Here is a 12,892-nt window from a genome sequence, read left to right as displayed (position 1 = left end):
ACGGCCTAGGCTGCAGTCCCCTGCTGCACTGGGCTGCCATAAGCTACCATGTGTAGCCGGCAGCCAGCGTGAGCGGCCAGCAGCCACCGTGAGCGGCCGTCCAGAGGCCGGCGACTGATCTGCCTCGCCGGGAAGAGCTCAATGATGGTGCCAGCTTGGGCCAGTGAAGCAACATCCTCCACAACTAGACTGAAGAACAAACCAACTGCAACTTCTCTATTCACCTTCCCCCCAATTCCCCAGCGCTTTCCCCCTCCCCCAATAAAATATTTAAAAATAAATAAATAAATAAATAACAAGTGTTGGCAAGGATGTGGAGAAACTGGAATCCTTGTGCACTGCTGGTGGTACATAAAATGGTGCCACTGCTATGGAAAACAGTATGGTGATTCCTCAAAATTTAAACAAAACATTACTATATGATCCAACAATTCCACTTCTGGGTATTTCCCAAAAGAACAGAAAGCAGGGATTCAAACAGATATTTGGAGAGCCACACTCACAGGAGCATTAGTCACAAAAGTCAAAGGTGGAAGCAACCTAAGTGTCCATCAGCAGATGAATGGATTTTTAAAATGTGGTATATTTACATACAATGGTATATTACTTAGCCTTAAAAAGGAAGGAAATGCTGACACATGCTACAACATAAATGGACCTTGAAGACATTATGCTAAGTGAAATAAGCCAGGCATAAAAGGACATACACTGTATGACTGCACTTACATGAGGTCCCTAAAGTAGTCAGATTCATAGAGACAGAAAGCAGAGCGGTTGCTGCCAGGGTCTGTGTTTGTGTTGGGGGGGGGAGGTGCCAGTGAACAGTGTGTTTAAAGGGCACCGAGTTTCAGTTTGGGGGGATGAAAAAGTTCTGGAGATGGAGGGTGGTGACAGTCCCACAACAGTGAATGTCCTTAATGTCACTGACTTGTATGCTAAAATGGTTTAGATGATAAATTTTATGTTTTGTATATGTTATCAAACTTTTTTAAATGTGTCCACGCCATAATACCCTCCTTATTTATAAGCAGTAAGGCCTATGTTGTAATCCAGATGCAAAGCAAAGGAATGCCTGTTGCCCATTTCCCAGCATGGCCTGCCCAAGAAGGAGGACTGCGCTGACACAGGAGAGCCACAGCCCAAGGCGGGAAATTGGTCCCAACATTAGCCCCACTAAAGAAACTCAGAAAATAAAAAGCACAGTGTAAGGTTCAGAGCAGCTAGCAGAGGCGGGCGAGGGAAGACAGAGAAGGCAAAGGCAGAAGGAAGGGAGTCCCCGAGGACATGGACAGAGAGACTGGACAGGAATAACACAACTATGAGAAGATGGAGACAGAAGGGGAGATCAGAGAAGGAAAAGAGGGAGTAGGAGACAAGGGAGAAGAGAATTATAAGAAGAAATCCTGCTCAAGTGCCAGCAGAAAAATGACTGCCTTCCACTGAGGTGGCCATTTGTATCTAAAGAAACCAAGAAAGTTGGTGAAGTCTATATAAAGTTAGGAGAAAAAATATACTGTTCTATGAAATACTAATACACCTTTATCCACAGAGAAATATTGCTGTTTGTTTCATTTGTTTTGTCTTTTGCAAGAAGAGAACGCTTATTCGTTTAGGAATAATTTCAATCTGGACCTAACTTTTTCATGTGTATCAAACACCAGTAGGAGTTCAAGATGTTCTAAGCACAGGGGTTCCGTGTATAGGCTTAAAGCCAGATGTGCCCAAATTTGAATCCTGGCATTGTGACCTGAGGCAATCTGTCCTGGCATTGTGACCTGAGGCAATCTGCATAAAAATTTCTCACCTGCACTGGAGATAACAATACCTCCCTCACAGGACTGTTGCAAGAATTAAATATGTTAAAATGTGAAATCACTTAGAACAGTTCCTGGCCCACACTAATCACTATAAAAGTATTAGGGACTATAACTATTAATCACTGTAAAACTATTATCATCTAGATCTAGAACACGAGCTCCACGAGAGCTGAGATTTTGTCTGTTTTGTTCACTGTTCAAGTCCTAGGGACCTGACATAAGTATTTGTTGAACAATAAAAATTTGTTTATAAACTTCATACCGGCAACACAGAAGCCCAAAGGAATAGCACTACTGACAACTAAAATCTGCATAATACTTTAGCCTCAAAGTTTAGAGTTCACAGTGGTTTTTACATACCTGATCTCAAGTGATTCGGTAAAGCTGATAGTATCTCCATCTCACAAGCTAAGACTCAGAAGGCTTAAGCGATTTGCCCAAAAAAGAAGTCTGAGACAACACTGGAATTCTGGAGTAAATCCTACTGTTCATTGCAGACCGCCCCCCAGAAAGCTTGGAAATACCCCACTAAACTGTCCAACTCTCCTAACCTGCAAATACACAAAGTTTCAGGGCACCAAAACACCTTCTCCCATTTGCTTCCATATAATTAATTGATGGGGAGGAAGAAAACAGATGAGGCAACATTAATTAATAACTGTTGGACAGTGGACACAGTGGGCTTGATTATATTCTTCTTTCCACTTCTGTATGTCTGTAAGTTTCCATAATAAAAAACAATAGTAATAATTAAGAAATAAAGTCCTCACTCTCCAACATAAACTCTACCACTTGCAGCTTTCTACTGAGCACACCCAGGAGTGAGGGAAACACCACCTCCAAGAACCTCCAGCACTTCTCAGCTGGAGGCTGGGAAGAGTGCTGGGCTGGGAATCAGGAAGCTTCAGTCTCCTCTGCTTTAACTGATTGTGAGACCTCACCCATTCCTCTCACTCCTCTGGGCCCGGAACTTCCTCATCAGTTCCTTTAAGGATTAAAATTCTGATTTCAGCTTTCGACTAGTTCCTTAAACTCAACACACAAAACCAAATTCATCTTGTCTCTATTTTAAACCCCTAAAACCTGTTCTTCCTCCTGACTTCCCAATTCCTGATGGCCCATCCTGCCAGCCACCCAACCATAAAAACCTCATCATCTCTGACTTGAGACACAGAACTGTTTGTTCCTTTCCCCTCCTACCTAATCAGTGGCCACATCTCTCTGTTCAACTTCCAAAATCTCTCTTGAATCCATCACCTCCTTCCCATTCCCAAGGCCACCAATTCAATGCAGGCCCTGATTCCTCACTTGAGCTATTACCATGAGCCCAGCTGAAGTCCCCGCTCTAGTTTCTCCTCGCTGCCAGTCCATTATTCTCCTCCTCAGTATGACCCTCCCAACTCAGCCCTGACCTCTTAGCAGCCTCACCTTCCCCTATGCTCCTTTATGTTTCCCAGGGTCCAGGTAATTTGGATGCAGTTTCCTGACACCCACCCACCTCATTTCCAGCACCACCTGGCCTTTGCTCAAGCTATTCTCACCCTCCCACCCTCACCATACCCTTTTCTTTCCATTGCTTCTCATCTTCACAGTGGTGCGATTTAAATGCGACCTCCCCAGCTGAAGTGTTCCTCCATCTCCCCAAGGGGGCAATGCCACTCCCTCCACTTAGAGCCTAAGCACTATGTCCGAACGAACCCCTTTTATTGGTACCTATCAAATTCCTATTAGTCCTTTTGTTTTTGGGTGCCTCTGTTCTCCCTACTAGATGACTCCTTCCTTGTCCGTAGAAATGACGTTTTATTCATCTTTGTAGGTCTCAGAAGAGAGCTTCTCAAGAGTGCCATGGCACTGTGGTAGGCCACGAATGAGTCAAAGATGCTCTAGACAGAGATCCCATCTCACCCCTCCAAGCAGCCACAAAGGGACTTCAGCAGCCAGAGTCCCCACTTGGTAAACCTCAAGCACTCTCAAGCAGCCTCTTCCTTCAACCAGGTAGACACCATAACTTGAAAAGCACTCAGAGGACACAAAGGCACATAGTACGCAGTGGATGCCCAATAAATATTTGCTGAATTGAGTCCTTGAATAACCCACCTGTTCCCCCTTCAACCACTATCCCCAAGATCACATGCCATCTAAATCAAACTCTGAACATTTTCCTTGAACGTGTTCTAGTTATCTTTTTCATAATCACCTGTTTATTAGCTGGTTATACTTGCCTTACCATCCAAAGCCCACATCAATAGTTTATTGCTTAAAATAGCCAAAGATATGAACAAACAATTCAACATGAAGAGGCTCAAAGAGTAAAATTCAACATTATAGAACAAAGAAATGCAAGTACCACTTTACACTATTAAGCAAAAACTTTTAAGGAAAAAATGTACTTCTGTCCAGTTATGTTGAAACAGAAACATCCATGTATCTGTTAGTAGTACAAACTGGTAAAATATGCTTTAAAAAGTGTGACGAGGTATATCAAAAGCCATAAAAACATTCATACCATTTAACACAATGATGTACTCAAAATTTTAACCTGGAGATATAATTAATCAGAAAATACAATAATATCTACAATAATGTAGATTAAACTATTAACTGAAAATCAGCCAGCAACATAAATACCTAACATAAAAAGACTTAGGTGAATTATAAGAGTGACTTGAGGAAATATTTTGCCTTCCGAAAGGTAATCATATAAATTAAAATGGTGACACCTTTAACATGGAAATGTTTCATGATGTACTAAACAGAAAGAAATTCAAATTATATGCACCATAATTTAAAATGAGCGAAATATATTTTAATGGATGCCAAAAAAACTCAACTATTTTAGTGCAATAACACAGCTTTTAACTATTTAATATCAATTCTTCAGTTACCTCATAATTTAAGAAAGAAAGTTCCACCATACTGAGGAAACAGGGGTTTCAGGATACAAGCTTGATATAGTCTCAAGAAGAGGTCCGCCCCACCTCCTTCTGCTGCTCACTTGGGCCTTAACTGAAAACTCTCACGCACTCTTTATCATGATGGCCTATGACAGCCCCAGACCCCAGCTTTCCAAGGATCAAAAAACCACCTCAATTGGTCTTCTGATCATCCCCATGAACCTGTGGGGGGTGAATCATGCAAAACAAGCATATACTCAAGAAACGAAGAATCCCTACAACCAGGTATTATTTTAGCAATCAGCCAGTAGCCAAGCCCAAATTCAATTATAAATCCTAAAGGTATATTGTTACATTAAAGTCTGGCATTCTCAAGGCCAACTGGCTGACTCAGTGGCAGACTAAATCACAGTTAAAAAGTAGTATAGACTCATGGACAAATTAACAAGCTAGGGGCAAGGAGACCTGGGTACGCTTAAAAGGGGGAAAAAAGTTATTTTAACTACAATGAACAGAAAACTAAGAATAAGAATTCCATCTTAAAACAGATGGGTAAAAAAAAGCAAAACAAAACAAGAAAACAGATGGGTAAAAAGTAGCTGGCAATGTCTTGTAAATCTTGCCCAGCTCAAGTCCAAAAGGCAGGATGGCAAGTCATTTTATTAACAGATGAAGCTTTCTGGAGCTGGTGATGTCTAACAAGATACTAGTATTGAAATATATCAAAAAATAATTTTAGCACTGACGCCCCACAAGGACAATATTAAAACAGTTTTCTGATTGTTTTTCTGTAGTATTACAATTTTCTAAGTTTAATAATGGAAGACCAAAGTACTATAATGGACCAAGAAGATTCATTTCTGTGAAATAATAAATACTCAAGACTAAATTGCTTTTCTTTACTTAGGGCATTTCAGCAAAAGATACATTATTTGAAGAACTAATACAACCACTATATGGAGGGAATACAACCCTTAGAAAAAAAGTTTAAACTTCTGTTTCTATTGACGTGTTCTCAGTATCTAGAGCCTCAAAACTGCAGACATATATGGTCATTTATGACAATAGTACATACACAGATAACAGAAAACAATTCAATACTTAACCAAGTTCATCAAAGCACAGAGAGATTACCACTCAAGGATGTTGACACAAAAACTGAAGGACCTCTCAAGCTCCAATCATATGCAGATAGGTTGAGCCCTTTGCAGTTACTCATTCAGAACAGAAGTGGAAGATTAACCTACCCTCACTTCTCTTCAAACAAACCCTGACAAAGCAGCAGGCGGCTCTTCAGCGTATGTTCAGCATCATCGTTTGCTCCAGAAGTGGCCATTTCAGTCAGGACCCTCATCTTCAGGTTGCCACTGCTCCACCCTGTCCCCCTCATCCTTTCTGACCAGACGCTCTCGTTGAGATTAAGTCTTTCTGGTCTCTTTCTCAAGCATCACCAAGTTCTTGTTTTCTAAATAAGGCTCTGCTAAACCCCAACTCACCTGCAGTTCACTGCACTGGGTATCACCCAAATAGCCCATCAGAGCTCTTTATAATTTCTGAAAGAGAGAGAGAAGGAAGCTTTTAAATACATAGTAAAAAATACCACTCCTGATATATCAGTTCTGAAGCATTTGTATCCAGTATTCACAGCATCTGATGTTTTGGTCCATAGTATTTCAACAAAATATAGCATAACCAGCAAGGACCAAGAGTCCTGAGATAAGAGTCCAGAGATAAAAGTTTGGTTTAATGTTGCTATTTAGTTGTGTGACCTTGGGCAAGTTGCTTGACTTCTCCAGGCCTAAACTACCTCATCTGGAAAATAAAGACAAACTAGAAAGAAGTAGCAGAGCACATTACAATGGAAAAAGCACAGGCTTTCCCAGCATCAATACTTACTAGTCTTGTGACGTTATGTTAGTTTACATTTAATCTAAGTTTCCTCCTTTGCAAAACATAAATTACAAAAACTATCTTGGAGTTGTTATGAGGATTAAAGGATTGAGTTATAAAAAGCCTATATAGTAAGCATACTGTGCAGCATTTTAATTCCACAGATGGTAATTATCGCCATTACCCCAAGCCCTAAAGTTTGCAAATGTTTACTTAAAATATCGACAAATCAAAACTTCGCTGACCTGACAATGGAGTTAACTATCTGAGTGTTTCACTAACAATTCAATTACAATTATCTTAACCTGATGGTAGTTTAAGATTATCAATATTACTTAACATCACAGGAAATAAGGGTGGAACAGTCCCTGCCCAATATCTAACTGGTTGAGTGGCCATGTCTTCCCTGACGTCTCCGTCTGCTTTCACAGCTACCACTGTAACTCAGCAACAGAGAGGTCTTCCAAAAGCCAAATGACACCAACTGTTTTCTATGCTCAGCTCAGGGGAACAGGACTAAAGATGGAGGAAAGAGAACAGAGGCTTGCTTTTTTATCTTTTTTACTTTACACACTTAAGTACTGCTCAGATTTGTTTACCATAGCATGCATCAGTTTTGCATGAAAATCAATGAGCAAAAATAAAAATTTATAAATGATGTTAGTTACACATACTGCCTACGGACAGGAAAGCTTGCCTTACAGGAGTATTTTCACCACAAGAATTTCCACAGAAGAAAGCAATAAGGCACATTCAGATGTGTGGAGAACACCTTAAACATGGTATAGGAATGACAAAAATCACAAACATTCACACTTTAGAATGGTTTAGTCAAAAAATATGTATACATTCTTTGAAAAAAACAATGACGAATCATTGATTTTGGCTTTTTGTTTGTTTTTATTCAAAAGCAGGATGAATATACAAACTCGGGTTTTCTCAGGCAACTTTCTGCTCTTGGAGAAATTGACCCAGTACAATTTACATGAGTCAACAAGTTGGTCTATTTGGTAGTATACTGAAAAACTTTTTGTCTACTTTTTGTCTAAAACAATTTGATAGCTTTTAAACAACTGATAGCTTTTAAAAACAATTATTATACATATAAAAGTCTTCATGTTACATTCATCTTTAATATTATTTTTCAAAAGGAGTATTAACTTTATTAAATTCAGGATTACTTAAAAGTATTATCCCAGCCACCCTTTAAAAATGCTAGAACACTGTTTTATGCTACTTCTAGCCAATGCTACAGAAATAATCCTGACTACACCCATCAATTTAAATGAACTGTAAGCTTGTGTGGCCACAGTCTTCACACCTATCATAGGTCTCTCCTAGAAAACATTTCAAAATATTACTTAGAAATCAAATTACATTTGCATGTACACTTAACTAAGTGTATGAAAATAAACAACCTGAATAATTTGCCTTTAATTTTTTAAGCAGCTTCTTCTCCTCTCTTGTTTATCAACAAGTTGATGAACTTGGCCCAAAATTTTTTCTGCATTTGAAACAACAGGCAAAGGATCTTACTTCTTGTGCTGGGCCTGTATCTAGATCTTAAATATAGTCTGACAGGCAATTATAGACTGATTTGCATTTAATATTAATACCAAGCCTACTTCTGAAAGAGAACAAAAATGCATGTATAAGATCTGGTCTACTTACTTGTAGTTCCCGCTGCAATATTCTTAGCCTTTCATGAATATGCTGTATATTTTTAAACTGCACAAGGCCCTTTGTAAGTAAGTATGATTCCTCCTGTTGTTTGGCCTCACTCCCCGCTCCAGGAAAACACTGGACACTCCATAAATGTATATAGACTTTAAAACAGTGTAGATTAAATATTTATGGTATCAGAAAATGAAACTTCTTGCTAACAATTGCAAAAGTCAAATTACCAGCTGACAGAGAGGTACTTAGGACTCCCCAAAACTACAGCCTTACCTAAAAATAGTGTTCTAGCTTCCCAGCCAAAAGGACAGACTAAAAAAGTTATGTCTTTATTCGGCTCAAAGACACAGACTTCGACTTCACCACAACCTTCAATACTATGGTATTTCCCATTTTAGAAGGCTTTGTGTAACAACTTGTTCGGTGGCCAACCACTAACTTCACTTTGAAGTGAATACTAACACTTCATATGGTCAACATGTGTGAAAATTGTGAAAACTGTCCTGACACAATTCAGGCCAAACAACAATAGCCACACAAGATTACCTATTTCTAAATATTCAATTTTAGACTACAAACAAACATCCTCATAGGCCAAAAAGCAGATTACCGGTTCCTTTCCACAAAGTGGTCTGTAAATGTAAAACCAACAAACAAAATAAATAAATACATGAAAATAAAAAATAAAAAATTCAGATTGGGGGGAGGAGGGGTCTAAGGCATGAATATGCCCCCGTCTGTAAACTGAAAATAAATTTAAAAATCCATATTTGTTCTGCCCAAAATAAAAATAAATGTAATACACACAAGCACTGCTGAGTTTCAAACACAAGCAAATGTGGTGTGTGCACTTACAAAAGGATCTTGGTTTATGTCCACCTTCCTCTCACAAGTCCTTTTTTAAAAGGCAAAATGTCAATTGTATGCCTCAATCTGGAAAAAAATAAAGCACAGCTTATTCTTCTTAAACAGATGTTGCGATAATATGAAAAGTTGTGAGAGAATTCCAAAATCCAAATGCTACCCAGATGTGTTTAAAAAAAAAAAAAAAGCCTGCAGTAACTAATCAATCTATCATAACTTAATTTTCTCAATAAACCATAGTAAAATATTTTTAAAGTTAAGAAAATTGCTTGTGAAAAATGTAAAATTAGCAAACCTCTCTCCTTCTCCCCAGTACTAAATACCAAATGTTCACTAACATCATATCAATAATGTCCTTCAAATCCAAAGCATCACAAGTTAGATTAAATAAAGCAACACTTTGAATTCACACACCACGTGTGACCAGAAAATGATGACAAACCAGCCTTATCCCTAATAAGCTAAACAAAAGTCAACACTAGTGTTTTTATTTCAAAATAACTATGAGACAAGTACTATTCCGTTTTACAGAAAATAAAAGGAGTGACTGATTTGCCTAAAATAATTCTTTACAATGTAAATGGTGTACTTTGCAAGATGCCCACAAACTGTGGACACACAAAATCCACATACACAATCAGTAACACTCAAGGTAGGGTGATGGACATCAAAACACAGATAAAATTAAGACATCCAATTTAAGTTACACAAGGAAATTTAAATAGGCAAACTATAATTACACCTGGTGAAGATACTGATCAAGGATAGCTGCAAAGAATATTTGGCTCTGGATAAGCTCCACTATGGTTGAGTATGCTGCCGCCACTGAAAAGTTTGGTCCACTTGACACATTTTTCCTTTCTAACCCTGCCTACACACCCACTTGACTGAATGCGTTATTTGGAAAATAAAGACGGCCCCATCAAATTACTTAGTTTCTCAGCCTTACCCTTATGAGTTGATTAAAATAAGGAAGAAAAAAAGGTAAATCATTTTAAACTGCAGTCTCACCTTACACATCTCACCAGCACTGTAGTTCTTTAGTGATCAATTACTTCATCCAATTCCTGAGACAAATAGAAAAGTAAAGTCTATACACCACCAGTTAAGAGAGTCATGATCAGCAGCAAACATTTTGTCAGCCTAAAGTGAAAGGGCATCTAAATTTCAAATGGAAAAAGTTACCAAAATGGTACCGTATGCAGCTTTGTACATGAGTCTGTGTTTTACTTTAAAATAAAAACATTTCCTGTCTGTGTGATAAAATAAGATTATAAAAATGCTCTTAGAATCCAAAACATTAAAAAAAAAGTCATCTCTTCAGCACTGACAGACCTTACTTAAAAAAAAAGAAAAAAATAAAGAAGAAATGAGGGAGAAGAAACCTCATTCATTTGCGTTTCAGAGAGGGCAAAATGAAGAACGAACTAGCCAGGGCAACTCCCCACCCCCTCCCCAGGAATCCACTGTCTCTGGAGTTATACATATTCTATTAATGATTTCCCTGAAAAGTGTAAGTTATGAGGGAGAAGGCATAACAATTTTGAATTTCAAACAAAACCTGAGGATCCCACTCCAAGAAGAATCCTGAGACCCTGGTTTCCAGCCCTTCTGAGGGACCCTCAGCCAAGGGGGAGGGTGTAGAAGGCTCAAATAATCCAGGGGAAGAGGAATCAAAGTCCCTGGGTAAAACTGCAGTCCCTTAACCCTAGAAAAGGGGAGTCTTACAGGAATCGCCAGGAAAGGGCCGTCTGTTTTTATTTTTGTTGATGTGTTCGCGGCCGAAAGAGAATCTCCGAGGAGGGGGCAGAGAAAGAAGGTAAAAAGTGAACTCAGGCAACAGCCCTCGGGGGGGAAGGAAGGGGGCGCACCCCTGACCCACTTTTTCCGACGCCCACCCTCCGGTCCCCGCCCCACGCGGGTGGAAGTCCGAGCTCTGAGGGGGGTAATCGAGCGGGGCGTGGGAGGCCCGCACGCTCCCCACTCCCAGCCGCGACCCGGGGACGGGGAGCGTGCAGAGAGGCTCGGCTCCCCCTCGCGGAGTCCTGGGGGCCGGAGAAACCTCCCGCCGGCTCGCGGCCCGGGTCTGCAAGGCCCCCTCCACCGCCTGGGCCGAGGGCGCTGCGGCCCCCAGCGGAGGGGAAGGGGACCGAGGAGGGGAAGAAGCTGTAAACAGCCCCAGCGTCCGGGCCTCGCCTCGAAGAGCCCCGCTTCCCAGGCCCCGCCGCGGGCCGCCAGGACCTCCAGCCCGCCCCGGGGGCGACCCTCCCGGGGCCCGGGGGACCAGAGGAGAGTCCAGTCCCCTCCCCGGAGGGCTCCGGCCGCTCTCCGAGCGGTCCCAGCAGCAGAGAAGGGGGAAGTCAGGACTTACCTGTCATTACTTTCTACGCCATCTTGGATCCACTTGTCAACGTCCCCACAAAGCATTATGGGTAAGAAAGAGCCTTTAAAGTGACTCCCCCCCTCGGCCCCCGACTCCCGCCTCCGCCGCCGGCGCCGCCCCTCCGGCCGCACCTCCCGACCGGAAAGTTGCCCCCGGTGGCGGGCCGGCCCGGGCGCCCTCGGGCCGGCACCCCTCCCCTCCTCCGGGCTGTTTGCATTTGAAAGTCACCCCTATTTTTAAAATGTGGCTTTGGGTTTTTCTCTTTGCTGCAGCCCCTCGCCTCCCTTCCCCTCACCCCTCGCCTCCACGCGGGTTCCCTTTGCCCAGCCGCCCTCCTGCCCTGGCAGACACCCCACGTCTGCATTTAATCAGCCCGAGGTTTCCCTGTTGCTGGCAGCAAAGAGCTGCTCATTGATTTATTTGTGCGCATTATGTGTCTGTTATTGCTCCAGATCCTCGGTGCAAGGCGGCGGTCTCCTGTGACCGGCTTCCCGCCCGGGCAGCCGGGAGGCGTCTTCAGGGCCCGGGAGCCCAGCAGCCCTGCAAACCACCCGGCACTCTGACTCCCGCATCCGCGGACCAAAAAGTGCCCCTGTCCTGATAAACCGCTCCGGAGCCGTCGGGCTCCGGGATCTGGGCGACACGGTGTCCCCGAGTCAACTAGTGTCGAAGCGCACTTGGGGGGGGTGGGGGTAGAGTAATAAAGCTAAAGGCAACTTTTACCCTGTTTACTTTCATTCCTGCTGTCTCCTCCCCTCGGCTTGTAACGTGATCCGCGACCCTATAGTTGGGGACCCCTCCCCTAGGAATGTGGCTTTGGGCTCTACCGAATCCACGCTTTCACTGCCCGGGCTGCGTGCGGACTGTGACTTCCCGGGGCAGGTAACTTGGGATGCAGACTGCGTGCTCCGTCCCGGGCGCAGAGGCGCGCCAGGGCTTGCAGGAGGGTCCCGGGCTGGAAGGAGCGTGCGCCCGCGTGGGTCCACCTGCCGGGTTCCGGCGGGGCGATAAGCCCAGGTGGCCCAGCGAGGGGAGAACTGCTGGCGCCACCCCCTCCCAGGGGTTGTGGGGGGACGCGGAGTCGCCCGGCTGCGACCCGAGACGCTGCAAGTAAGGGGCGCCGAGACGCCGGCGGAGGACCCGGGCAAGCGACCCGGTAGCCCACGCCCGCTGCCCGGGCCTCTGGTCGGGCCAGCCAGCTCTTTCCCGAGGAGCCGGGCTCTGTCCCCGATACTCGCCGCGTGCTTTCGGTGGCGCTGGGCGAGCAGAGCCCTGGCACAGTCGTCCCCTTGCCTTTGGCGCCGTTGGTCAGTTCCCCGCTCTTTCACTTCCCGGTACCTCTGGTCTCTGCTTTGTAGATTTTGGCG

At 43.2% G+C, this 12,892-nt stretch overlaps 2 protein-coding genes across 5 annotated transcripts in view; one reads left to right on the top strand and one right to left on the bottom strand.

Annotated features, from left to right (window-relative positions):
• The window catches only part of HELZ (helicase with zinc finger), a 157,944-nt gene extending 146,383 nt beyond the window's left edge, over positions 1 to 11,561 (bottom strand). For 2 of the 4 annotated variants that reach the window (XM_019637762.1, XM_019637765.1), the window contains exons 1-3: positions 11,514 to 11,558; positions 10,154 to 10,209; positions 6,208 to 6,264 (exon numbers count right to left, since the gene is read on the bottom strand). The gene's annotated coding sequence lies outside the window, so the exon portion shown is untranslated. Of the gene's footprint in view, positions 1 to 6,207; positions 6,265 to 9,133; positions 9,212 to 10,153; positions 10,210 to 11,513 lie in introns of all 4 variants that reach the window. The other 2 variants (XM_019637763.1, XM_019637764.1) reach the window with 2 other exon arrangements.
• Positions 9,740 to 12,247, top strand: LOC109380264 (putative uncharacterized protein ENSP00000383309). The gene is made up of 3 exons (XM_019637647.1): positions 9,740 to 9,794; positions 10,855 to 11,574; positions 11,978 to 12,247. Exons 1-3 carry the CDS (start codon positions 9,740 to 9,742, stop codon positions 12,124 to 12,126), a joined length of 924 nt encoding a protein of 307 aa, XP_019493192.1. The 3' UTR covers positions 12,127 to 12,247.
• Positions 12,248 to 12,892: the final 645 nt, after the last annotated feature.

This window comes from Hipposideros armiger, unplaced genomic scaffold (assembly GCF_001890085.2).
Source record: "Hipposideros armiger isolate ML-2016 unplaced genomic scaffold, ASM189008v1 scaffold_34, whole genome shotgun sequence".
NCBI classification, from domain to species: Eukaryota; Metazoa; Chordata; class Mammalia; order Chiroptera; family Hipposideridae; genus Hipposideros; species Hipposideros armiger.
The sequence above is the reverse complement of the archived record's forward strand: the minus strand, read 5'-3'. Positions and strand labels throughout refer to the sequence as shown.